The sequence below is a fragment of the Eublepharis macularius genome, chromosome 2 (assembly GCF_028583425.1).
Source record: "Eublepharis macularius isolate TG4126 chromosome 2, MPM_Emac_v1.0, whole genome shotgun sequence".
Taxonomy (NCBI): Eukaryota; Metazoa; Chordata; class Lepidosauria; order Squamata; family Eublepharidae; genus Eublepharis; species Eublepharis macularius.
The window spans coordinates 71,154,417-71,182,226 of NC_072791.1; the positions used below are offsets into that span (position 1 = coordinate 71,154,417).

General features: G+C 41.1%; 1 protein-coding gene across 1 annotated transcript in view; it reads right to left on the bottom strand.

Moving 5' to 3' along the window:
* RGS6 (regulator of G protein signaling 6) overlaps positions 1-21,905 on the bottom strand; it is a 132,746-nt gene extending 110,841 nt beyond the window's left edge. Inside the window, exon 1 of the mRNA XM_054971064.1 lies at positions 21,812-21,905. Within this exon, the coding sequence (XP_054827039.1) occupies positions 21,812-21,890 (79 nt within the window). The 5' untranslated portion in view covers positions 21,891-21,905. The remainder of the gene's footprint in view (positions 1-21,811) is intronic.
* Positions 21,906-27,810: the final 5,905 nt, after the last annotated feature.

Consider the following 27,810-nt stretch of genomic DNA (forward strand, 5'->3'; position numbering starts at 1 on the left):
GATAGGCTGGGAGCAGGGCCAGTCAGGGAGATGGGGTGACGACTGGGGCCAGAGCCAGGGAGGTGGGGCCAGGGGAGGCCTTTAAATTCAGGTTCCTGTGAAGGCTGAGGAGGATTTTGCAGGGAGAGACAGCTGGAGTGTGCTGCTACTCCCAGGGCAGGAGAAGGAACAAGGTGGTGCAACCCCCTTCCCTGCCCATCTGAGGCCGGAGGACACCTGCCTGGAGAGCTGGTAGTATGGCAGGCCATCAGGAGAGGGCACCAGTGAGGGGGGATCCTCACACCTTCTTTGTCTGTTTTTCTCTCCTTCCCTTTTCTTGGCAGCTTCCCCTCGAAAAAGGTGTAGTTGAGTTCTGTGGTGGCTGCCAGGCTGGGCCCAGTTGTCCAGTGACCATTGGGCTGGGTCTAGTGGCTACCAGCCCTGTTGCACAGTAGTCACTGGGACAAGCCAGGCTGAGTGATGTGACTAGCAAGTCACCACTGGGTCTCTCCCTGGCAAGTCCTATACTATCAGGGGACATCAGGGGAGGAGAATGGGACCCTTTCTAGGCCCTTTCCGAGTCCTCTTCATGGCTTTGCTTTACAGAAACCAAGGCTTAAAAGGGTTAGCATAGTTGTGGTTGTCTAGCAACCTCCAAAATGGTGACTGAGACCTCAGCAGACATTCTTTTCTTAAATCTACAGGTATTGTTTTTATTATTTTGGGGAGTTTTAACTCATCAAAGTTTTTGTTTTGTTTTGTTTATATTTCATATTTTTATACAAGCCTCAGACTCCAGGTTTGTAAAGATCCCTCCCCCATCTGTCACTACCTCCATTTTGTGACTCTATTAATCCATACCGTGCGGCCCAGTTTAGAATGAAATATATGATCATATGGATACAGATAATCATTACTCACAAAGAATGTTGCATACTACAACTCAACCTAAGGGAATCTTGCGCCCATGGGAACCCACATATATAAATCAATGCTTAAGAGTAGGAGAACGTCTAAACGTGAATCTTCATTGCATTATTTGGTTGGTGTTGGGATGTTATGATAATTATTAAATATTTTTGAAGTAATTTTAGATTGTGGAACCTCTCTAGAGAATTTACTATGTGAGTAGTGGTTACAGAGTTTGATTAAGAACAGGAAGACTGGTTTCAAAGCTCCACTTTGCCATGAAGGTCCTTGGGTGACTTTGAGCTGGTTAGACTCTGCTTGACCTACCTCACAGGGTTGATGTAAAAATAAGAGAGGAAGATCATGCATGCCACAGCGAGCTTATTGGAGAAAGAACATAATTAAAATGTGACATTCTTAATTCCGCCATCCCCCCAGCATGTTAAGAACATTATTAAAAACATATTGAAAACTGGGGCTTTAAACGTGATTGTGTAATTTTTTAAAATTTACAGTTTGCTACTGTTGTTTTGTTCTGCTTTTATATATAGCTTTTAATATATGGTTTTGTCATTGTATTATTTTTAATATTTCGACTGCTTACCAATTGGGGTGCCATAGGCAGAGACTGCAGCTAATAGGAGTCATAGTTTTTATAGTGTGATTTTTTAATTTTTAAAATTAATTTTAGTTTGATTTTTAAATGGTTTAAAATGCTTGGAGGGATATTTTATTTTTTGTATCAGAAATGCTCCTTTAATTTTTGGTTTTATTGTGCATTGATTTGGGTATTTTATGAAGAAGCAATTGATTATCTTTATAAGTAATGAATAAATACTGCATGCAGAGGTTTGTAGATCTAGAAATAAAGGATCATAGCAGATACTTAGGGCTTGCTGCAGTATAAGTATGTTGGCTTACATGAAGCAAAGTGCCAGGGATTTGTGGTTGTAGTTTAGAGCATCTTGCTTTAGTACCCGAGGTGGAAACTTGCTATTTTAAGGAGCATTCTAAAGCTTTAGTTCTCTATTTTATAAAAGCTGTGGAGTGACATCATCAAAGGCATACTGGATATATACAGACTAAATGGAGACACCCTGTAATACAGATATGTTAAAACTAAGTACACAATAATTGATTTTCTTTGATTTCCACCAGAGAAGCAGAATCAACCAGCTGATATCTGTTCTGTGGAGTGCCTCGGGATTCCATTTTGTCACCCATGCTCTTCAATATTTATATAGGGTTGCTGAATAAGATTGTGCAGAGATCTGAGGAAGGATGTCATCAATATGCAGAGGACACCCAGCTCTACATTTCATTATTTTGGTCTCAAGATGTGTTCATCTACACTCTGAACTAGTATTTTGAGGCTGTGGTCAAGCAGCTAAGGCAGAACAAGCTGAACTGCTAAAAAAATGACACAAAGATAATGCTGGTCGGAAAGTCTGATGCTTTTGAGGGAATGTATCCTCTTCTTCTGGATGCTGGAGAGTTGAGTTGGCATTTTGTCATGGATACATAGCTAGAACTATAGGAGAACAGTTGCTGGACTTGACCAAGGAAGTCATAGCAAATGCTTTTTCACACAGAAATTGGGCTAGCCCGGTCCCATAGCTAGAGAACCCAACAAACTTGGAGAAGGGCACAAAACACAGGAGCAACACAGCTGTGCGGCCTTGTATAGAGCTATCTAACTCATCCTCTGAAGTGAGACAGTGGGTTATTGTAAGGAGATGGTTCTCAAACCCTATAAATAGAAGCTAGACTGATCAAGAGCTTCTTCCTAGAAGAGGCTCCTTGCCTGTGATCTGCTTATCTTTGGATAAGATACTTTTTTGGACTTAAGTAATTGTTCTCCTTTAATAATCTATGGCGTTGTTATAATGGATGGTATGATTTTCTGTTGATTAAGCTCATATTAAGAAAGCTGAATAATCATATTTTACTAATAAAAGCTTAGAATAGAAACAGAAATTCTGTGATAGTATTACTTGTGTGCTATACCCGGTACGAACCTAAAACATTATTTGTGGTGTACTTCTTGCCAGGAATTAAATGATATAGGAACACTAACTAGACGCTTAGGGCTTCTTTAAGCATACACCTATATTTGAATCATACCTGACCAAAGTCATCCAGAAAAGCTTGCAGAGCAGGCTGGTGTGCAGCTTAGCCCAACAGAAGCAAACTAAAGCAAAGGAATGCCTTGTCTTGTGTTTGGGAACTGATTGGTTCTGTTCTGCAGTGTTTTCCCACTCTGTTACAGTGTTACTTGCTTCATTTTTGTTTGGGTAGAATGGATGTAATTCTCTGACGTGTGCTAGCCCCCTTTCTTCACTTTGGTTCTGGGGGGAATCCATTCCTGTGCTTCAGTTTGGATCTACTGGGATTTCTCTGGGTTAAGTTCAGCTTGCATTTGGGAGTGTGCCTTGGCCATGGCAGACACACACCAGTGTGTTTCTGCAATGGGAGTCAGCTTTGACTTTTTTCTTGTAAGAAACAATGGAGTGGCTGGGGAACTTTGTTCAGGGGCTTACAGAATTGGCCCCCAGAGTCCAATCTTCCTGAAACCTTGGAGATCATTAGAGGAAAGTCAAGGATATATCCCCTGAAAATTTGGTGGAGTTTTCAGGAAAAATGCTACCTCCCAGCCCCCATAACGGGGAATAACGGAGAATGGATGGGGATACCTTTGAGGGGGCATGAAATTGTCCCCCAGGGTCCAATCTTCATGAACCTTGGGGGGCTTTTTAGATTACAGTCAGGAGTAGGCTCCCACCAAATCTTGTGAAGTTTGCTTGAAAAATGACCCTTCCAGCTCACCAGATAGTTCCCAGAGTGATTTTCCCATAGAAAACAATGACCGAACTTCACTGAATATTTTTTTTGAAAATTTCATAATTCGGGATACTTGATATTTGATTTGGAATACCCGGTTTTTACTGAATCAGCCCAAATTCAGTATTTTAATCCAAATTCCGAACCAAACTGCACATCCCTAGATCCAACCCCACATTGATTCAGAAGCCCTCTATTTGAGGCCATTCTTAGAAATGCTTGGATATTCTTTCCAGACATTTTTAGTCTCCTCACTACTGCTTTGCATTCCTAATATGTCATGTTCATTTGTGCTTTCTATATGGCTTATGCAAAGACATGATAGCAAAGTGTGAAGGTTTTGACAATATGCCTGTGTGTTGATGTACATATCAGCCTTTTGGTTTAACAACACATCAATCACACACCCACCAAAACTTGTGCTGATAAAACCCTTTCCACTACATATCATCACAGGAGCTATAAATATATCTACTTAGATGTTTTTCTATACACACATACACAAACACACACACAGATTTTTTTGAAAACTTTCCTGCTGTTTACTAAACAGCAGCAGAAAATATTTCAAACTGTCACAAATGCATATATGCACAATTTAATTGCTTATGGCATACTGGGGCGGGGGGAGGATGTTACAAGAATGATAAATGTTATAAATACTTTGTAAAAGCAGATGGCCCTCTGCAGCAGCAGAAATGTGGAGAGGTAAGGATGGGGATATCTTGAGATTGTAAAGGTATCAAATATTTCCTCATGGAGGTCTTTAAGTGATCCCACTGCCTTCAGCCCAAGTTGCAAGCCAGATTTTAAGGGTGCAACCCTATGCAGAGTTATGCCATTCTAAGCACACTAACTTCAATTGACTTCGAATGGAGTAACTCTGCATAGGATTGCACTGTACCTAGCCCCCCCCTTTTTTTATTGTCCCTTTAAAACAGAGCAATTGTAACTGCTGCACAAATGGAAGATGACAAAGCAGTAGAAAATCATGTAACAGGATGAAGCCTCTCCTTTTAAAAGAACATTTGTTCATATAGATCATTGATAATTCTTAAATAATTGTCTTCTTACACTGCATTATGCAGCAGTGATGCTTAACTGAAGAATGCTTTATTATCTCTCTATAGCTTGTTTATGCACTTAAGAATACTGTCACAAAAATACATTAGAGTCCAGCATGCATTAATTATTACAATAGCCAGGGCACATCAAAATGTTAATACTGCTCTCTGCCAGCGGGAATAACTCTTTTATCTTCTGTGATGAATTATATCCACAAACAATAATTTGCATACAGTTAATTCTCAGCTTTAAAAAAGACTCATTAGTTCCAGTCTACTGGAGTGATTTGAAAAGCATCTGCTGCTTTACCAGATGTTCTATCAATGAAAATCACTACTTGCCCTGTAAGGGCCTACAGTGAAATCAAAACAGTGACCACCTACATAATGATGCACACAGAAACAAACAAGAGGGAGATGCCGAAGCTGTAAATAAACATAGAAGCCAACCATAAAATGCTGAGAAAATGACCCATATTGTTTTTACCTTGAACTAACTGACCATCAATACAATCGCTGAAATAAGTGAAACAGTTCACAAAGACATTGCAAAGGTCACTTCAGCTGCTTGATCAAAAAGAGTCCAGTAGCACCTTTAAGACTAACCAATTTTATTTTATTGTAGCATAAGCTTTCGAGAATCAAGTTCTCTTCATCAGATGCCTGATCCGAACTGGTCAAATACAGAAGAGGAGGGGAGGGGAAAGAACGGGACATATATCACAAGAAGACAGGATGCAATTAGTGTGAAGGCAATCAAAACATTCCTTTGCTTGTAAATGTAAACATCTTTTGGCGTGGAGTCAGTTTGCCGCAGTGAAGGTATACAATTCCTATGTAGTATAAGCCCTCGATAACCACAGATATATGTCCCGTTCTTTCCCCTCCCCTCCTTTTCTGTATTTGACCAGTTCGGATCAGGCATCTGATGAAGAGAACTTGATTCTCGAAAGCTTATGCTACAATAAAATAAAATTGGTTAGTCTTAAAGGTGCTACTGGACTCTTTTTGATTTTGCTACTACAGACTAACACGGCTAATTCAGCTGCTTGATTCACTGATACAATCAAGCTGGCATTCTTTCAGTTATCCACCCCTATGATACAAGCAAAAACTCGGAGCAGTGTTCTCTGTGAAAGCGGGACTGGGGAGGAGATCCTCCTCACCGCATATCTCAGCATCACCAGCAGGAGAAACCAAAATGTTGCACTGCTGCATTTGTGGGACTCCTTCTCCTAGGAGGCCCACCATGTACCTTGTCAGATGGCATTTCAGCTTCAAGCCAAAGTGGCATTGGGCTCCATACCTAAAGGTATTTGCTGCTATTGACTTTCTGCTTGTTCTTGGTGTTGAAAGGTGACCTGATTGGCTGGATTATGTGTTTGTCTGATCATTCTAACCTTGTTTTAATTTTGCAGATTTTAAATTCTGTTATGCCTGTTTTAAACTTCTCCTCGGATGCCTTAAGGCAGAAGGCAAGACAGAAGAATTTGAAATAAATGTTTTTCCTGGGCATCAAAAATGGAAGAAGTCTGAGCTTCTATGAATGCAAGAGACTGTTTGGGTTCCACTTGAACTACAATGAGAAATGCAAATATGGACTTAAGAGTCTCTTGGGAGAAAGCTCTCATCTGTTCAACCTGAGCAGGAGCTGCAGTAATTTTGAGACAAACAATTTCATTCAAAACTCAATTGTTTAGTGGCAACTGAATTTGCAATACAGGTTTCAAAGTCTCACACAAGTGCTGTAGATGTATGTGCTCAGTTAAAAGGAATTCGTGACACCAATAAAAACAGCCTCACTTTGCTAGGGCCTAATTGCTCCATTAGTAGATGGGGAATAGAGAATAATTATCAGTAACAAAAATATTAGAGTATTTTTAATTTTCTAACATTTTTAATTTTAATCAATATCTATAAAGACAACAAGATTGCTACACTGCCTGCTAGCATAATTTCATTTGTAAATTGGGGGCTCCTTCTATGCATAAAAAGCTTTCATTTTTAATGTTTGGCTAGTGAACACATTTCTGTTTTTAATAGGGATGCGAGTGGCTATATTGTTCATGTTATTTAATACTGATCTGCTGCTGGGTCATCAGCATCGAAGAGTCATCTATTTTTTTTGTTCCTTTTCTTCAGTCAGTCAATCAATCAGGACCTTTAATGCCATAATAGAATACAGGATAGGCTAATACAAATTACAGGATTGTTACAATAAAAGGATAGAAACATGCACAGTTAAAATTCAAGTATAACATCAGATCATCACCGTGTCTTATCTTGACATATCTTGATGGCATATTGAAGAAGCAAAACAACCTTCTCGGTTGAACCAGGAGAGGTGTCCTTCAAGATATATTGGGCTTTAAAATGATCAGACAGACCCATCTTTTTTCCAAGAATAGGGTCAAGATACTTAAAACGAGTATTTGCATAAAGGGGACAATAAAAGAGGAGATGTGGGACTGTTTCGATACATTTCAATTTGTGCTGCTGCTGACAGAATCTAGCAGAGTAGGATATTTTTTGGAATCTGCCATATAAGAGAGCTGAAGGTATGACGTTGAATCTAGGCAGAGAAAAGGCTCTACGGTGTTTTGCAAATAATAAAAGTAAGGAGCCATGTGTCCTGTTTTAAATGAAATCCCTAACCTCAAGGGAGAGCAAGTTTTGTTAGCAGCTCTATGAAGGTTTTTTAGTTTAATATCCAGGACTCTGCATTTGATCATTCTAAAAGCCTCTGCTTGCGAAAGCATAGCTAGTGCATCTAAGGATAGGCCAATGGTACTGAGCTTTTTCTCAATGCAGGCTAACCAATTAGAAGATCTGGATTCTAAGAGCATATGGAAAATAAGATGATGGGGGTCAGGATTATAGTGTATTCGCAGCCAGTACTTGATGGTTAAGAGCCATGCCCTAGTTTCGATTAGGGCTTGTCCCATTTCCAGGCATAGGGCTGTATAGGGTACACAATAAGGCATTCCCAAAATTTTTTTGAGAAATTTAGCTGTTCCTTTCTTCTTAGTATTTATTTTCAATCCCCAAATTCAAAGAATGAGAATGAATAGAACAATACCCACGCGCTTTCTCACTAGCTCACTAACAGTAATAGTGAAAGCAATTTTATTGTCGCCAGTTCAATGGGTCTTGCACCATGATAATGCTCTTGATGAATTAATCACAAGGACCCTGGAAGGTACATGTGTTAATGAGTGTGAGCATATTCTGTTACTACCCTCCCCATGGCACCCCTAATAATTCTAATAAACAAACAGAAATTAAAATAAATTGCACTGTATAACCTGAAAATGAATTTCAGTGCAGGACTCTTAGGTAATGATGAGACTGCAATACAATAAAACTAGTCTAAATTCAATTTGCTGTGTGGTTTGACAAAATAAGATGAACTCTGAATGGTACTCCTTTACTCAGCTAAGTTCCTCTAGTAGATTTCCAAGAAGCAAAAGCGGTGGGAAAGCAGATGGGTGGTGGTTGGGGAAAGGTCTCTGAACGTTCAGCCTAATTGCTACAGATCAATGTTCCTTTAATTTAGAAAATGCTGGAATGAGGCCTCAGCAGAGTAATTTATCTGTTCTACTTTCTGTCTTAAAATCCTGAATCCCCATATACGATCATGAGTCTTGAACTTCTGCCTTTTGATTATATTATCATTTGAGTCCACGAGGGGGGAAAGTCCTTCCAGAACTGGAATCAGAAGCCCTCACCGATGTCAGGAGGGATATAGTGCAGAATGTCCAATGGATGAGCCCTGCCTGTTGCAGTAATTGGATCTTCAGCTGAGGAGCACAAAGGCCCAACAGTCTTATCCCATGACAGAAAAAATCAGTTTCAGACTGCCCTGTTTGTGCCCTGCCAATTTCATTTCACCCTGTTTGTGGCCTGCCCATAGTCCCATCCCTGGGAATATGATCAATCAGAGGGAGGCATTTAGAAGACACGAAAAGAACTTTGCTCAACTTCATCTGGCATGGAAATAATACAGAACGTGCTGATCCCCTGCTCCCAGGCTCCTCCCCCTGCTACCACTCACCTGGCTGGTGGGGGAGCAGGTGCAGTAATGGGCCTCCTGGAGCACACGCCTGGGATGGAGACGTCACTCCCAGGAGTGACGTCATTACACTGCGCCAGGAACATGTGTCTGAGAAGAAGCTGCAGATAAGTGCTGGGTCCCCCCTCCCTTGCTGGGAGGGTAAAGGGACTTGGCAAACCTAATATGCATAGAGAGGAAGGGAGGGAGAGAGGACACACATGGTTGTATATACATATGCTATTTATGGACTACTTATTAGTGTAACTGAATAGCATAATACTTAAAATCAGTGCACAAATATCAAATCCAAAATACAGCATACATACAGGCAAGAATAAAACTATCATTGCTCTGGTTTAATATGCACTGAAATAAGTAAGGCTTCAGGTAGAGCTGCCAAGTCCCCTGCTCCCAGTCTCTGCACTCCACCGCCAATGGCCTGGCCAGAGGGGACAAAGGTCCTGGGGAATGGGCCCAGGAGGCAAGAAACTTTCCAGACCAGTGCGCAGCAGGTGCGCTCCCTGCAAATGAGATGACATCACTTCCAGAATTGATCACGCCTGTAGGGAGCATGCATGCACACTGTGCATAGGGCAAGGATCACCAAGATTCCCCCTACCTTCCTGCCAGAAGGTTAATGGGGCCTGGCTAGTTTCAGCTGACTAGATGAATTCCAGAGTTCCAACAAGAGATGTGCACCCCAAAATATTCGGGTTTCCCGCTTTAGGTTTACCCGAAGCGGGAAAACAATTAGGAATAACCCGAATCCCAAAGCAGCAAGCGGCATCCTGAAGAGGCTCCCCCTCGCATTGGGTGAAGCAAGTGGCGCAGAATTTGAATGTGCCCCTTTTCGTTCTGCTTGCAAGTGACACAAAAAGGGGCGCTTTAAGTTTCAAACACCCTGTGCCACTTGCTTCACCTGATGGTAGGGGGAAGAGGCTCCCCCTCACACTGGGTGAAGCAAGTGGTACGACGTTTGAAAGCACCATTTTTCATGCTGCTTGCAAGTGGCATGAAAAGGGTAGCTTTCAAACTTCCCTCCCTGCCGCTTTTCCCCCCATGGGAGGAGTTCCCCTCCCAAGGGGAGAAAAAGTGGTGGGGAGGGAAGTTTGAAAACAAGCAGCACTTTTCTAGCTGTTTACAATGCAAAACAGCTAGAAAAGTACTGCGGGTCCAGCTGCTGCTGCCTTTCCTGAAGCTTCCCAAAGCAAAACAAATCACTTTGGAAAGCTTCGCTTTGGCATTCCGGAATCGGCTCAGCAATGCTGGGGCCAATCTTTATAAATTGGACCCGATTCGGGTTAAAAACCACAATCAGAAATCCGGATTGCACATCCCTTGTTCCAACTACAGTAGTGCTGTTAAGGCGATTCTAGATCTTGTGATATCTACCACATTTCAGACAACAGCAGGCACATATTAAAGTGTTTCCTTAGATGACCCTTCCCCCATGGTTTCATGTAAAAAAGCATAGGCAACAAAATTGATCTCTGTGGCATTCCACAGGAAAACACTGAAGGGGTGGACCAAATTCTTCCACCATTACTATCTTCAAACTATTTAGTAGGATGTTGGTGATGGTGACCCAGAAATAATTGTGGCCAATACTTGGGGTGCTGTTCTTGAACTGCTATTGAGAACAAGGAGGCAGGACCACCCTAAATAGGGTTGAGGACTGTGGGGTGAATCCATTTGTTGATCCCATTAAGATTTGAGTCCAGTGAAAGCTCAAGGATTTTCAGGCTTTTGTCAGATACAAGTAGGAATGGAGATCCCTGAGCCTTTATATCTCAGTCAGGAGGTGGGAGAGTGTTGCAAAGAAGGGTGGGAAGAAACAAAGCTACAATGGTACACTGCAACTTGATTAGAGCAGAAATGAGCATCTGTATCAGATAAGAATTCTATGTTTCTGTCCAACCCGTGGGGTTTCATTGCTCTGAATTTGTGAATAAACTCAAGTTCAGCAATCTCACACTGTAATCTCCATTTGAAGTTTCTGTGTTTGAGGACAGCCACTTTTAGGTCAGCAGTGAAATGTGCTGGAAGATTAAAATGTTCTCCCATCAGTTTTTGTGTTTGTGATATTTAATGTCAGATTTATGTCCATTTATTCTTTTGTGTAGTGACTGATCTGTTTGTCCAATGTAGAGAGTGGAAGGGCATATGTGACACTTGATAGCATATATAACATTGGGAGATGAACAAGTGGATGAACGTGAGATGGTATGACTGGTATTATTATTGCAGGCCCCGGTCCCAGAGTCCGTGTCTGTGTTAGGAAGTACATGATTGTGAATAAGAGTTTGAGGTTCAGGGGCTGTCTATGGCCAAGAAAAGGTTTCCCTCCCAAAGCCTGTGAGAAAGGAGTATTGTTATCCAGCATAGGCTGCAGATCATTAATGATGTGTTAAACTGGTTTAAGCTGAGAGCTGTAAGTGACAACCAGTGGTGTTCTATTGTTGTTTCATTTGGGTCTATCTTGTAGTCAGTTAACTCTTGTTACCATTCTGGCTTTGTCAGTTTGTTTCCTTGTTCCATCAGGTGGGAATTGTAATTCCAAAAATGTCTGCTGTAGATCCTGCAGGTGAGAATCTCTGTCAGATGGATTGGAACAGATGCGGCTGTAACACAGAGCTAACGCCACTCAGTGAATTATAGCTTTGCACTTTGCACGTGAAAATCTTTTGACTGGAGGATTTAACTAATGAGAATTAACATCAATCAAATTGGTAATTGAGTAACTGCTTTGATAAAGGGGAATCCGGAACGGGCACTTCTTGCTGGCGATCCCATCAGCAGTTACATCTTTTGAATTTTCCTAGTGGCATGTGCAATAATAAGTTTGGATATAAGGAATTATTGAATAATTGAATATTTGAATGAAATTAGCATATGTATGTATGGAACACACCGTTGTTGTTATTTGCACTCTTGAATGATATTTAAAAGTTCTTTTGAATTGAATTTGAGGATTCTATATATTTACTTTAGTTAGTTGGGCACGGTTATTCGCATAGTTGCTGGTAACATAGAGCTTGGTTGTAGATAATGGATTGTTTGGTGTGTAGAGGATGGTGACTGGACGTGTGTAAGTATGTTTGGCAATTAGTAGGTTTCCAGTATAAGGTGGTTCTTAAGCTTCTGTCATGTATTTGTACAGTGGTGTCTAGAAAACGTATTTTCTGTGTGGATTGACTCATGGTCAGGTTGATGGCGGGGTGGAAGTTGTGAAGGCCTGGTAGAATTCCTCCAAAGCTTCTCTCTGGTATGTCCACATGATAAAAATGTCATCAATAAATCTTAAGTACAAGAGGAGCGTTAATAGGTGAGAGCTGAAGAAGTGTAGCTCCAAGTTGGCCATGAAAATGTTGGCATATTGTGATGCCATGCAAGGGCCATGGCTTTGCCATTGATCTGAAGAAACAAATCATCACCAAAGCTGAAGCAGCTGTGGGTGAGGGCAAACTGGCAGAGTCTGGTAGTGAAGGCAACTGTGGTGTTGTCAGAGAGGGTGTTCCGATTAAATTATACTTCTGCATCCTAACACCCTTCCTTGCAATACCCCTCCTACCATCTGGCTGGGATATAATGGCTCAGGGCTCCCATTCCTACTTAGATCTGACGAAAGGAGCTTTGACTCTTGGTCCTTAAAGTGTCCTTGGACTTCAGTCTCGCTGTTCTACTGCACAGCAACATGACTACCCACTTGAAACTGCCTTCCCATTAAGGATTCTAAGCCCAAGTCAAGTCTTCCCAACAGTCCTTCCCAATGTGGTTGTGGCAAAGTTTCTAAAAAGGTTCCACCTAAGATGCCAATATTTTGACATTTGTCTTAATGGAAGGAGATATTCCACACGGAAATATTTTCAGAAACGTTTAAGTAGTTTTGCTTAGACATTTTCAGTTCACTCAAGATGTGTCTTCGTATCTGACATATTTTATTGCACATTCAACTTGAAAGCTTACGGTTTCCAAAAACCACCAGAGTATCTATTCTCATCTGTTCTTGCTGCAGATCCTTGTCCTTAAGGAACTTGTGCTTGCAAGATGCACTGTAGTAAATCTGGTGGCTTAATACCAGGATTGTCACTTGGGAGCCAATTAAACGTATACTTCAAGAACGATGGAGTCTGAATGGCCCACTGGGGAGAACTGGGATCAGAAAATATAGCTTTCATGAAAGCAATGGCTATAAGAGGTTATGAATCCCCCCCCCCCAATCCTCACACACACACATTGGACCCAAATCTGAATTTCAAGATCATTTCCAGAATATTGGAATGATTTGGTCCTGAGGAATAAACATAAAAAATGGGGGAAATTATTTTGTAGACCATTTTTAGGTAAATATTTTCTTGCTTAAGGGTACATGTACATATTCCAGTGCACAAGGCTTCCACTGACAACAGTAGCCATGCACTTGTTCTCCTTTCAAAAACATAGGTAAAATTTGCTCCATGTCTCGATGTCCCTACTTCTCATCACTGGCTGTCACTGGCAAAAGAGGGGAAATACGCAACATAATGGGGGGGATATTTTGCTATGGAAAAGTGGGAGGAAAATGCATCATCGTGTTGCCACTTATGACTGTGGACCCATGCCCATTATCTTTACTTGGCTAATACCTGGTGTTCTAGGATTAACTGGTAATCAATTAATGATGGCTTCTTTCCCTCCCAAGCTACTCACAGGAGTTCCCTAAAGATTGCCCCTTTCTGTATAGATTTCCCACGCTGAAGAGCTACGTAACTGCAGAATGCACTCGGGAATTGGTCTATGTGATGAGTGACTGGCAGTGGATGCAACCCTGCTTCTATTTATGAATCTTGAACATATACACTTTCAATTTCTGAGCAAGGCTTCAGTCTCCAAGATTAGTATGCATGATATCCCCTGTTCTTGTTGTCACATGATGTAATCTTTTGAGCATACTCAGTTCTTTCTGTTTCTCATCCTAGGATTTGGTGTCTAGACATGTCATTATTCTTGAGAGACTCATAACTAAACTAAATGAAGATGCCAAAGGGGATCTTACCAATGATTAATAGACATCTTGATATTAATTTCTTGTCCCGCACCTGTTTGTTGATATATCCTAGAATGGTACTGGCACAGAGTGTCACAGATTGTTGCTTCATGTATAGTTCAATCATTAGTATAACTGATATACTGCCCTTGTAACTTTATTAACAAATCATTTTTACCCATTTTATAATTGTTTATAAGGGGTTTTTCACCCCTTCTGTCTGTATAATATGTTGCAGAGCCCTTAAGTCTGATCCTTGTGAATTAATAGTGGTGGAATGTGCTGTCAAGTCATTGCCAATTTATGGGGTTTTCAGACTAACAGAGGTGGTTTGCCATTGCCTGCCTCTGCAACTTGGATCTTCTTTGGAGGTCTCTCATCCAATTACTAACCTAGGCCAATCCTACTTAGCTTCTGAGATCTGATGAGATCGGGCTATTCAGGTCAGGGCTGTGAATCAATGCTGAATTAAATTAAATTAAGTGTGCAGTTAAGCTTTTAAGGATTATTTCAGTGGTAGAATTTTGTAAGGGATTGCACTTCTTATCCAAAAGACATATTTTAATGTGCCAATATGGTGCTGATTGCTGCTAGTCCACATTATCTAGCAGGATCAGCATGGACAGCACATTGAAGGACTGTTAGCCCCCAAGAGGAAATATTTATCTTAAGTACTATTACTATTGCCTTAAAGTGCAATCCTACAAACACTTTCCTGGTAGGAAGCACCACTGAATAGATCTGAGTAGGATTCTGAACAGAGCTGCTTAGATTTGTTCTGTTAAAGTATCAGTGATGGCAATGAGTAGGCTTAACATAATAAAAGTTGAGGAAAGCATTTGTGTCCTTTGGGAGGGATACTTTTAAAAAGATGTTTCATGCAATATGTACTTCTGATTTTTAAAATTCAATTGTAAGTTTTTTTAAATTATCAAGCTTTTCTTTTCTGTCTCCTTCCCTTTTCCAGATCAACAGCCCTGATCTAGTTCAGGTCATAGGTAAGAACTAGTAAGCTCTGGAGGGGGATATACATCCCAATCTCCAGCAAAGGATACATCCAGTCAAATGAATAAGCCCTGCAATGCAGATGTGAATGTGCATCCAGATGGCAATCTACAATTCACATAAACTGTGCAAGGAAGCCTGCTTCCAATTCCCTTGTGGGATTGGAGAAAATGCATGGTCCCATAGGGAAATACAAATTATATACAAGCACATTGCCAATTTCTTTCTCCCAAGTGCATCTGAAGAAACCAGAACATAATCTAATAGCCCTGATGTAGCCCCAAGTAGGCTGAAAAATCAAAGGCAGGGGTGTGGCATCAACGTCTGAGAAGATGGATGCCTGAGAGCTGAGCTCTGTCCCACCCTGCTCCAAATTCCTCTAAAATCCACATCTTAACTTAATGAAAATCACCCCCAGACATGGGGAAGCACAATGAGAAGACTAAGAAGCAAAGTGGCACAGTTGCAAAGCGTCGGCAGGACCTTTTCCCTCCAACCCCGGCCGAGCAAGCAATTGCAAGCAAAGCAAGCAACACAAGCAAAATGCAGCTGATGGGAAACGAGGTAGGAACTCTCATGAATACCCCTCCTGACTCTGATCTAGCAACTTTGTTTGCAAGCATGGAACAAGATATTATTTTATTTTATTTTATTTAAGATATTAAAATGACAGATCTTATAAAGCCACTCTCTAATCAGATAGCCGACCTTCAAGCAAAAATGAATAATGTTATTCAGAAGACTGATAATGCACTAGATATTTCTAACTCTTTGCAATCTGAAATATGCGCTATGCAATAAGAGAAAGAAGAGATGCATGGAAGAATTATAAGCCTGGAATTAATAGCGCGCCAGCAGAATCTTAAATTTAGGGGGGTGAATGAGAAATTTACATCAAAACTAAATCTATCTTCGTTCCTAGCTAAATGGCTAGCCAGTTTTTTGCAGCCAAACAAAAGCACTCCAGTAATTTCCAAAGCTTACCATGTGGGACCCCTAAAAGCAAACAGGAAAACTCCAAGGGATATTATAGCTACGTTCCCAGATTGGGAAACAAGAAAAAGAATTCTGGAGATTGCAAGAGGGAAAAAAATGCTTAAGTGTAATGAAGCCCAAATCCAGATTTTTACAGATCTTCGCAAGGAGATATTAAACAAGAGAAGAGATCTCAAACTGACTACCGAAGCATTACGTGCAGCAAAAATAAAATATAAATGGATCAAATACTCTACACTTTGCGTCCAATTTAAAGACAAACGTCTTTATGCATCAGACCATGAATCAGGACAAGTTTTACTGCAGAAACTGGACATTACCTCAACTGACCTATCAAAATCTGCACAAAAAAGAAAACTCATTCAGCCACCTACTCCGCATAAAGGAAGCAAAATTCCAGTTAGAAACAATTGAGCCACAAAATGGAAAGCATTCCAGAGTCAAGAAACACTGATTTTTTTTTCTTTCCTTAAAAGCTGTATAAGTGGGGAAGGGGGAACAATCAAAACTTAGAAATCATAGTTTAAAATGTAACAAGCAGTTTTGTGCTACCCAGCAGTATTGAGGTTTTTGGGGGGTGGGGAGAGCCAGTTTTCTCTTGCTCCCACCAATGACAGCCCCTTGACGTTGTACTTTTGTTCAACAGACCCAAAGGAGGATACTTCCCATAGGGTCTCTCAGAGGCTCTACATATATCATATTTTTAGGTTTAGCATTTGTTATGTAAATCGCTTGCAATTTGTTGTTAATTTGAGTTCAATAGTTTTTGTGGGGTGAAAAGGGGGGAGGGAGGTATAAACATATTGTTATTAATAATATATAGCCTTTTAGATGGGTGGTGGGTAGGGGGTAAAATTTTCACTGTTATTTTATAGATAGATAGATTTCTTTTTTAAGGATTTTTGTAAGAATGTAGAAATTCCTTTTTCATAGGACTACTAATTTAAGAGAGATAGTCACAAATTTATAAGCCCTACTAAATGTCGCACTGTTGCTAATTGTATTACTCAGTTATTTAATCTGGCTTCTAGTATCTTTTGAAAAACTAAGCAATCGTTATACTGCTAGTATAACTAATCTATCAAGTTTAATAGGAACTGATCACTAATATTGTACTAGTACAAAATTAATAATCTGTTATTTTTACTACATTCACCGTTTAATATGTTGTTTGTTTATGAAAAATTAATAAAAATAATTTTAAAAAATCAAAGGCAAATTAAAAGTCCCTGAAGGCTGTTAATATATCAGATTACTGTGAAAGATTTTCATTTAGCCCTGTGAAGCAATTACAATGTAAGGGTTCACCCAAAAACAGTCATGTGCACTGGCTTACTTGTAGACATGGGCACAAATCGAAATATGAATCAAATTTCATGACGAATCGGGTCGATCCGTGTTTCATGAAATGTGTTTCATGGGGCCGTGGTTTTCACGAAATTCATGACTTTTGGGGCTGATTCGTGAATGATTCGTGATGCCAGACAGGCTGGCGCCGATCCATTGATTCCCTAGGCAACATAGGCCCAGAATGTCTGCAGACCATTTGTTGCCATTGGAAACCTCAATCTCAGCTCACATAACCTTGATAGGCAGCTCTTCCTGCCAACTGGAAAGCTTCCATTCTGCCCTATATAGCAAGGAGCAGGGGGGTTAATCCCCTAGGCAACTGAGGAAATAGGCCTTCTGTAGCCATGGGAACACCAATCTCATCTCTTCAAACCATGTCTGCCAGCCAGAGACCTCCTGTTCTGCTCTATGTGAGCATTTCTTATATAAGGCACAGCTCTCTGCCTCATGCTTTTCAGTTCCAGTAGACAGAGGGAGAGGGAGGACCTGTTGCTGGGATTTGGAGTGAGAGAGTGGAATTGGGAGCTTTTGGCTGGATTTGCTGCTCCTTTAAAAGAGACTGAAAAGCCTCTTTCTTATTTTCAGCTCTTGGCCTTGCTGGGAAGGTCATTGGGTGAGGGTGCCTTCCTTCCTCCACCCCACCCAACCCTAGTCTCAGGGTATTGCCTGGCTCTTGGGCCTAGCTTGGCTGAGGCCTATCTTTTTTTCTTTAATTTTCTTTGCTTGTATTCTTTTTAGAGCATTTGTTCTTGCTGATTTGTTGGATGAGGGGGGGGGGCAAAGGAAAGCCTGCTGAAGTCTCCCTGTGAATTTGGCATCTCTGGGTATGAAGGGGGCCATTAAAGTGCCCTGGGCTCTGACAAATCATGAAACTAACGAATCATTTCATGAAATGGGACAATTTCATGAAAGTTCATGATTAGTGGAATGCGACAAAACACGAAATGCTTGTTTCATTTTTTCCCATTTCATGCCCATCTCAAATTACTTGCTGTTAGCAGGGCAGAAAGACCCACTAGGGTCTTATGTTTTATTATGGGTTCAAATTGGAATGGACTAATTGCACCAACTGACTTAATTTCAAGTGAAAGATCTTCATTGTCAACATACTATTGGCTGAGTATCTACACAACAATAGTCACACAAACTGATTTAGGAACTAACATACATGATAGTAAAGTGGAGAGATAAAGACAGACTTCTAGATATCTACCAGTCTGAGAGAGTTTCCGAGAAGAAGCAGGATATTGTCCTGACTGTACCAATCTGGAATGAAGCCGAAGAACAGGACCACGTACAAAAGAGTTTAATTTTCTTGCTATCAAAACTCAAATATAAGGCACAACGAAAAGCCAAAATCAATTTTCTTGCTTTCAGAACACAATCGTAAGGCACATAATAAGCCAAAATCAACCGAGGAGTTATGAAGAATTCCCAAACTCCCGGCTGGAGGTGGCAACGGGTTTGCCGGTTTGGAAATTAGGCCCCGTTTCGCACAATGTGCTTTGTCATAAGCCACATATAAATCTAAAATGAACAAGAGAATACATCATTTGAAATAGCCAGTGTGCCAAACAGTCTTAAATAGTTACAAGGTTACAAGGTCTCTCACTTACAAAGAGAGAAAAACTCACCAATTATAGTCTGCTATTGCTACTTTTCTCTTTTACATAGAAGCCACATGTAAAATCTAAAATAAATGAAGGAATACATCATTTGAAATAGCCAGTGTGCCAAACAGTGTTACATAGTTACAAAGTGTCTCATTTCCAGAAGCCAAAGTTACTTTAACCACACATGTAAATTACATTCGCCTTATATTTGAGTTTTGATAGCAAGAAAATTAAACTCTTTTGTACGTGGTCCTGTTCTTCGGCTTCGTTTCATTTTGTTTGGGACCACCCCCTCTTGGATTTACTGTACCAATCTGGAGACAAGACAACGAAATGACACTCAATAGAAAGAGAAATGCTGCTCCTTGTAGAGTCATCTTCTCTTTCTCTTTGCATACTAAACATCGCTTCTTCCAACCGATATATCAATTCTAAGCCCTAAGGTCTTGCTACAGAAAGCCATTTTTAAATGTTATATCAAGTGAAATGAAGTTTGCTAAAGAAAAAAAGAAAAGATTATGATGATGATGATTTGAGTCATCAGTGGCAGGAAGCGCTCCACACAAGTAAGTGCCTCCCCCCATTTCATCAGGAAATATAACTTCTCATGCTCGGAAAAATTCATTCCATTCCTAAATTAGTGCATGGTCTACTGTCTCTTTTGCAGACCTTGGCAGTCCTTCCTTCTCAGTAGTAATAGCCACTTCTTCCCCTGCAAGGTGGCTTCTTGATTTGCCTCGCAGAAGCTGCCTGAGGAAGTTAACCAAATGAAGGTCTTTCTAGTTATGGAGCTAAGATATGAGAAAATGTTTCAGTGGCTAAATTTCTGTTTTGGGATCCTGTTAGTAAAGAGTAGGGCCAGTGAAAAAACTGTCAATCCTAGGGCAGATAGTGATCAATGGGATCCAGGGAGCAGGGCAGGAGAGACCATGGCTGCAGCTTCTTTTGCAGCTAGGGAGCTATTAAAGGCTCAGAAGGTGCTCTGGGCTGCAACTCGACAACTCCAGCCAGGGTCTGCTATCAGGTAGAAATCAAAGATTCTCTAATCTTATATTTTCATTTAGGGTATTTATATGCCACTTCTCCAGAATTCTGTTCTAACTTTGCACAGGGTCTGAGATTTGTTTAGCTCAAAAGCCATGTGCAAAATGTTCAACTTAGGAATAATGAGGACCATTTGATTGCTCTGACACACATACAGCAGCAGCACATACATTCTTCTTCCTTCCTCTCTATCAGCTGTAAAAAGCCTATTATGGGGGACATCATAGACAAGAAGAGGTTTACAGGACCATGACACAATAACCTTCAGCGTGACAATCGAAAATAGCCATGTATGTGCTAGCAGGAAGTGTCACATTTTCCCATATAAGCACATTCAGTACCAGGGGGAAAAGTGCTCTTCCACATCAGGAGAAGAACAGGAAAGGGATAATCTGATAACTATATAAATAGGTTGCAATTGCATATTTATTAAACTAGAAAGTGGGAAAGTCCTATTATAGCTACTGCTGTATGTGAACGGAAGAGGCCAGTTTTTAGAATGCCAGAATCCTGCAGAAGGATAAATATAATCAGCTTAGAAATGATCTTGTTTTTTTACTTTGTTCTCCTAGCTAGACCCACTGCTTAATCAAGCTGATGAATATTAAAGGAGAAAATCAGCAATCCGTCTTCTTAGTCAAGTTGACTTATGCATCAAGTCAACTTGACTGGTGTCTTCTGCACTTGAGCTCATGAGATACATTTTCAAATGAAATGAAGCAGTGGTTTTTCCCCAGGAAGTTTCAGCTATAACGTTTGCCAACATGCCATTAGACTCACATCATCTTGCTTTTTTAAAACATAACTAATTCTTGGCAAAAGTTTCTCTCTTGCGAAGTGCTTGTGATATTACATAGTATTTGGGGGTTGCAGATGAGGTTAAAATCATAGGAGAGTTGAAAATCTTCATGAAGGCAGTTATGCTATAGAGTGCAAAATATAGTCATACAGAATCTGAGCTTTTATCCTCTTAAATTCTCTACCTGTGAGGACGGGCACCAAACCAGCAAAAATACTGATTTAACACCTTTGTTGCCACACGGGGTCATCAATGCACACATAGGTTTCTTCATGGTCATTCACTCATGTACAAGGAAAAGCTTGTTGTGTACAGTTGGGTACAGTTGATTAAGAATCCATGCATAGAACTAATAACTGACATTAAATGGGATTATTAAACCTGTTTGTGTGGCATTCCATATAGACATACAGTATCAAAATACACTGGGTGTCTCCACAAACTATACCAAGAGGGTGATGATAATTATTCAACTTATATTAGCATATATTATTTCAATTGCTGGTATTGGGGTCCCTAGATAGATGTTGTGTTTCACTGCAGAAAACAGTAAATCATCCAAGTAAGTGTAGTATGCAACAACTATATATGTTCCTATGTTTCAACAAGCCACTCGGCTCACCATCAAAACACTTTTGTAAGAGGAAAAACCCAAGGGATCCAATACAAATCACAGATATTACCAGCACCTCTGCCCATAGCTACTAGCCCTGCTTTGAGAGCAAGCAATAGTGGTTAAACTATTGGACTAGGAGACCCACTCAAAATTCCCACCCTGCCATGAAGTTTGCTGGGTGACCTTGGGCCAGTCACATATTTTCAGGCTAACCCACCTCACTTGGGTTTTGTTGCAAGGATAAAAAGTAGAAGTTGTAAGCAGCTTCAGGTTCCCATTGTGGAAGAGCAGTATGTTATCTAAATAAATCAATGTATGCATGCAACTTGTTCCTTCAGCTGACCATCCTGTGCTCCATATTGATCTCCTTGAAATCTTGCTTAGAACCCAGAAGTCTCACAGCTCCCAGTCAGAACATCAGGGTGAACTGGAATGAACAACGGTTACAGTGCCACATCTGTATGATATCAATTGCTATTAATGGCAGCATACCATAGTTCAAGCATCACACGTACCTGTGACAACACTGGGGATTTTTGACAGGAAGCTTTTGACAGTTCGGATGGGTACTCCTCCTGTTTTGTCATCCTGCATTCTTGTAATGATGTCTTCTATCTGGCAATCAAAATGCAAAAATGATATCATTCTTGCAAACCCAGTGACCACAGAGACTTACAATATCAGTAGCAGTAAAAGTTCTTGTAGCATTTCACCAATTCCTCACTTGTTTCAAAGAACTATACTCAAAAGGAGCAAATAAACAAAACTGATAGTGTTAAGAACACAAAGGTAAACAGATAATCAAGGTCATCAAAAGCAAATGTGATCAAATGTGAGAGGAGTAAGGCAACATTTTTACAGAATCAACTTCAGATTAATTGTGCTGGTTTCCAAATTATATACAATAATACATGACTTTGGGCAATATAATACAAATATACACAGTATATTACATTTACAATGCAATCCTAAGCCCATTGACTTCAATCAGCATCTAACACTATAACCATCAAACTTCATTGGCTCTCCATGAATCAGAAAACAGAATAGGTGTGTCACTCATTTTTCATAATCCATAGACACGAGACATGGACAACCACATCAAGAATGCATGCATGCAGTGGACAGACCTGATGATATCTCTGAATCGTTTTGACAGAGGCAAGCCATCTTGCAATAGGGGAAGTGGGAGAAGAGACAGCCAATCAGCTGCCACGTGCCTGCATGGTGCTGTACTACTCATCCTCTGCTTCTGCTGTTGTGCTGTCTTTCAGTGCCCTTGCATGGGATCCACTGGATCACTCCTCAGCAACTGGGACTATGTACTGCTTTCTGCCTCGCCTCATGTGTCAGTACTGGCAGAGCACAAAGGAAGCAGCCAACAGAATAATGATACAGCAACTTCAATCTGGCCCTTTGGATTTCTTCTTTTACCTTAAACTGCTAGAATTTTCAGTTAATTTTTTCACTCACATCCATCAGCAAGCAATTCATGTGTGAATGGTAGGGCATGCTGCAATTAATTCAAGCTCCATAGATCAACGATACTGTAGCTTTCATCCAATGGGAAATCAGTATTCCAAAGGGCCGATGACTTTCAATCAGCAAACTAAGAAGATGTAAGTTCAACAAAAGCCCATGGTTTGTGGATCACACAATGTACACACTGGGATCCCAAATTTATTCCAAATGCCTTTCTGAACCTTAAAAAACCACCCAGCACGATTAACATAAGTCAGAATTAAAGCACACATGTATCTTCTTACACCAAAGCAGCTAAAAGTATGTCCTTTTAAAATATGGGCTTCATCTTCTGTAAGGATAATAAATTCTGAAGACGTATGAATAAGGAAGTGGAAAACTCTGAAAACGCCAAACTTCCTAATTGCAAAGTCTATTTCAATATTTTGCTGGGAATTTCCATTGGTAGTTCCTCACGCAGTATCCAGTGACTTGAGTTTACCCTAATTACATTTTATCACTGTCTTCTACCAAGTTATTAATTGAAACAGTGTCATTGCTGTGCTCCAAATCCAATCTCTGGAGACATGTGGGTGATGATGATGACGACTCATTATTTCAAAGCTAAACAGTACATTATGTGACAACCTTACACCAGTCAGGAACTTCGGCTTGAATCATAGAAGGTGACAGAACAGATTAGCCCACTACTGTCCTTTTGTATTTACACACATGAAAAATGATGTTTAAGAACATCTGTAACATTTTTAACATGCTTTTTAGCAGTTGTTATAAACCTTGGGTGAAGATCATTAAACATCTCATCAGTATACGAGGACATTCCGTGAGTCTAGATTGGCCTAGTACTTTCTATTATTTACAGGGCCACCCTAAGCAGAGTTACACCCTTCACGTATAGATTTGCATCACTCTCTCTTCATTAGACTACTCAGAATTTCATTGAGTGCTGCTGTACCACAGTGGTTAAGTGGTTGGGTTGTGAGTCTACTAGTTTGAACTCTGAATCCCATGACTTCCATGAAATCTGCAGATGGCCTTGGGTAAACTACTCCTCTCAGCCCCAGCTCCCCAGCTGTATGGTGGGGATAATAATACACTGACTTTGTTCACTGCTGAGTGAGCACCGATCTCTCAAAAGGGTGATAAATAAGCACAGTTATTATTATAAGCACAGTTATAATAATGACAAACTTTGTAAACTGCTCTGAGTGGGCATTGTCCTGAAGGGCGGTATATAAATCGAATATTATTATTGTTATTATTATGATCTCACTTGAAAAATCTGGGTCAGTGTTCAATGATGTGAAAGTTCCACGCGTGATGACGCAGTCCATAAAACAGCCAAAGCAGGAAGCATGGTGGACAGCTCAGTGAAAACATCTGCTTAGTTCACTGCAGTACTGAAAAAGGCAATTTCTATGTTTGCAGTTATGAGAAAAGGCAACAGAAAACAAAATGGCAAGTATTATAATGCCTTTATATACATCTAGGGCATGTTCACTTATAAAATGCTGGGTTTGATCCTGTGATTTACCATCATAAAGTACTGATGGACTTGGTTCTTCCTGGCTCTCCTTCTACCCAGCAGCCATTTTAGACCTTGGGAAAGCTTATTCCTGGGGTTGCGTCACCTATGTGGAGTAACAGCTACAACTCAGGAGGATGCAATGGGGAGGGGAAGGGGGTGATTTTTTTTTTTAGAAGTTGCTTCACTAATGGAAGAGGAAGCAGGGAGCAATTTCACCCCATTCCCACTGTAGCATCCTTGCTTGTGTGGCTTTTACTCCATGTGGGTCTTTGCCCTGGGAATAAACTTTCCTGGGCTCAGAAGTGGCTGCTGTGGGGAAGGGAGCACCAGGAAAACAAGGGATCCTTGAGTGGGCCTAGCAGGGTCATTGTGCTGGATCCAACCTGCTTTGTACAGTTCTGTTGCCCATCTCAAGAATGATGTTGTTGCAGTGGAAGTTGTGCAGAAAGGGGAAACCAAAATTATCAAGGGGCTGCAGCACCCACTTGATGAAAGGCTCAGGAGCTTGAGGGTTTTAGTTTAGAATAAAAAGAAGTAAGAGGGAATGGGGCACAAGCTGATAAAATTATGCACACAGGAGAGCAAGTTCATAGTTTTTTCCCCTCTCCCACAATATAAGAACTCATGAGAATCTAACTATATTATACATTTTTCCCAGATACATCCCTGGGTCAGTTTAGAGTTGCCAGGTCCCCCAGGGTCGTGCACAGGGGTTACTTACTTTGCACATGCAAGCTCCATAGTCTTTGTTATCACACTAGGAATTATGTTGTTACCAGCATGACAACAAAGGGAAGGTCCCCATGGGGGGGGGGGCGGTATTTTGCACCATTTAAGCAAAATACCCCTGCGGGGGGGGGCATTCCCTTGATTGCTGTGCCACGAATGACATCATTCCCAGTGTGATAACAAAGATTCCAGAGTATGCAGGAACGCATACCAGAGCTTCTGCTCCCATTCCCCGCACCTTTGCCTCCCCACCAACCAGGTAAGAGGTGGTGGGGGACAGAGGCTGGGAGCAGGGGATCCCCCACCTCCATGGGGGGACTGGGAACCCTAGGTCAGTTGGACAGATGTGGTGTGGGAGTTCCTGGCTCTCAGGGGAATGCAAGCCCAATTCAGATCAGGACCACAGCACACAAAGACTTGCACCATTTCCCCAACCTGAAATGTCCTTGGAGAGCTACAATTTGGCTTGCTGGGGAAACTTAATGCATACTGATGGACTACACGTTCAACTTCCCAACAGGGCAAACACCTAATCCTCAAAGCCATTTAAGATCTGAAAAATAAAACCAGGGCAAGGAGGGGAGCCTTTCTCTTCACTTGCTGCATCATAATCAGGCCCACATGAAGCACAGAACTCCCAGACATCTGTCACCCTGGCTGATACCTAGGGAGGCCCTTAGGAGGTATGTAACTAAGTTAATGAGCAACAGATTCAGGACAATAAAGGAAGTACTTCATCACACAATGAATAATAATTTATGGAGTTCACTGTCACAAGATCAATTTATTATTTATTGTACAGGATTTACAGTTTGCATTTCTCAAGGAGACTTAAAGTGGAAGGTGTCATGATGGCCACAAGTATAAATGGCTTTAAAAGGAGACTGACTATACATCAGGGTTGACAACTCCAGGTTGGGAATTTCTCAGAGATTTGAGGAAGGTTGCGGGAGGGGTCAGTGGGGTATAATGACTTAAGGTCCACCCTCCAAAGCAACCACTTTCTCTAGGGGAACTGACCTCTGTAGACTGGTGATCAGTTGTAAATCTGGGAGATCCCCAGGCCCCACCTGGAGGTTGGCAAACCTCCTATAAATTAAGGGAGGATACCTCTATCAACAATCAGGAGGATCTCTCTAATTTGGGTGTAAGCAACAGCATAGCAAACGAAGTTCAGTTTAGGTAAGTATAAAGAGAGGCATACTGGGACATAGGGTTGCCAGGTTCCTTAACCCTCCCAGCAGGAGGGGTGGAGACCTGGCACTTATCATTAAGATGTTTCTTGTGCACAAACACTCCTGGCACCGACGCAATGATGTCACTTCTGGGAGTGGCATTATTGTGCAGGCTGTGGGAAAGCTCCCACACTTTTAAGAATCGGCTTCAAGTGAAGTATGGGAGCATTCCCACAGCCAGCACCATTACGTCACTCTTTCAAGTGATGTCATTGCACCTTGTTGGGAGCATGTCCATTGTGGGCTTGCCTTGGAGATATTTTGTCTTTCCCTGCACACTTTCCCTCTGCCAGCCAGGTGGGTGTTGGTGGGGGGGCGGGGCAGGGAGGCTAGGAGCAAAAGATCCCCCACCCCCCACCAGGAGACTGGCAGCCCTACTGGAACAAAACCTCCTAATTTTTAAGTACATGCTGATGGGATCTGAAGTGGCTGAGACAAAGGTGGAAAGAGATCTTGGAGCCCTAATGGATAGCTTGATGAAAATGTTGATTCCACTGTGCAGCAGCAGGGAAAAAGACAAACTCCATGCTGGGAATTTATTAGAAAAGGAACTGAAGATAAAACAGTCAATATTGTAATGCTCCTATATAGATCTATGGTGCGGCCTCATTTCGAAAACTGTGTGGCGTTCTTATCATGGTATCTCAAAAAGGATATTGCAGAGGCAGAAAAAGTACAGAAGACAATGGCAGAACCCTTCCTAAGAGGAAGGGCTAAAGAGACTTGGGCTTTTCAATTTAGAACAAGGTGACTAAAGGGGAACATGATGGAGGTTTATAAAATTCTGCATGGGGCAGGAAGAATGGATAGAAATAACAACTTCTCCCCCTCCCCAAATACTAGAATTTAGCATCTAATGACGTTTATGGGCAATATATTCAAGACAGACAAAAGGACAAATGTTTCACTCAATGCATGATTCAGTTGTGGAATTTACTGCCAGAGAATATATTGATGGCCACTAGCATATATGGCTTTAGAGGGAGATTAAACATATTCCTGGAGGATAGGCCCATCAGTGGCTGCTAGCAATGGACTAAAGGAAGCAAACCTCTGAATACCAGTGTCAGAAGGCAACATCAAGGGAAGGCCTTGGCCTTTATGCCGTTGTTGGTCCTCCAAAGTATCTGGTGGTTGCATCCTGTGATGTTCTTTCTGGTTGTGTAACCAGAAATGATGTCATCATTTTGCAGTACACTCTAGTATTCGTCTGAAACTCTATGGTTTTTACCATGGAGTTTGGGGGAATCCTACAGCGACTCAGAATGCAAGTGCCAGCATTTACAGTTAATGGGTGGAAGTGATGTCATGATGTTGTGGGATGCCATTGCAGTAAGTCCCCCCCCCCCCGCCCCATGTTCAGGTGTTTCCAGCAACCCTAGTGAGGGTGGTTTTCTTTATATCCTATTTGTGGGCTTTCTGGAGGCATATGCTTGGGCTCTTTGGGAAACAAGATGCTAGACTAAATGGATTACTTGGTGTGCTAAGGGCTTTTTTTTAATGAATAGCAAATATAACCATCTAAAATCCAGTGTGCCTT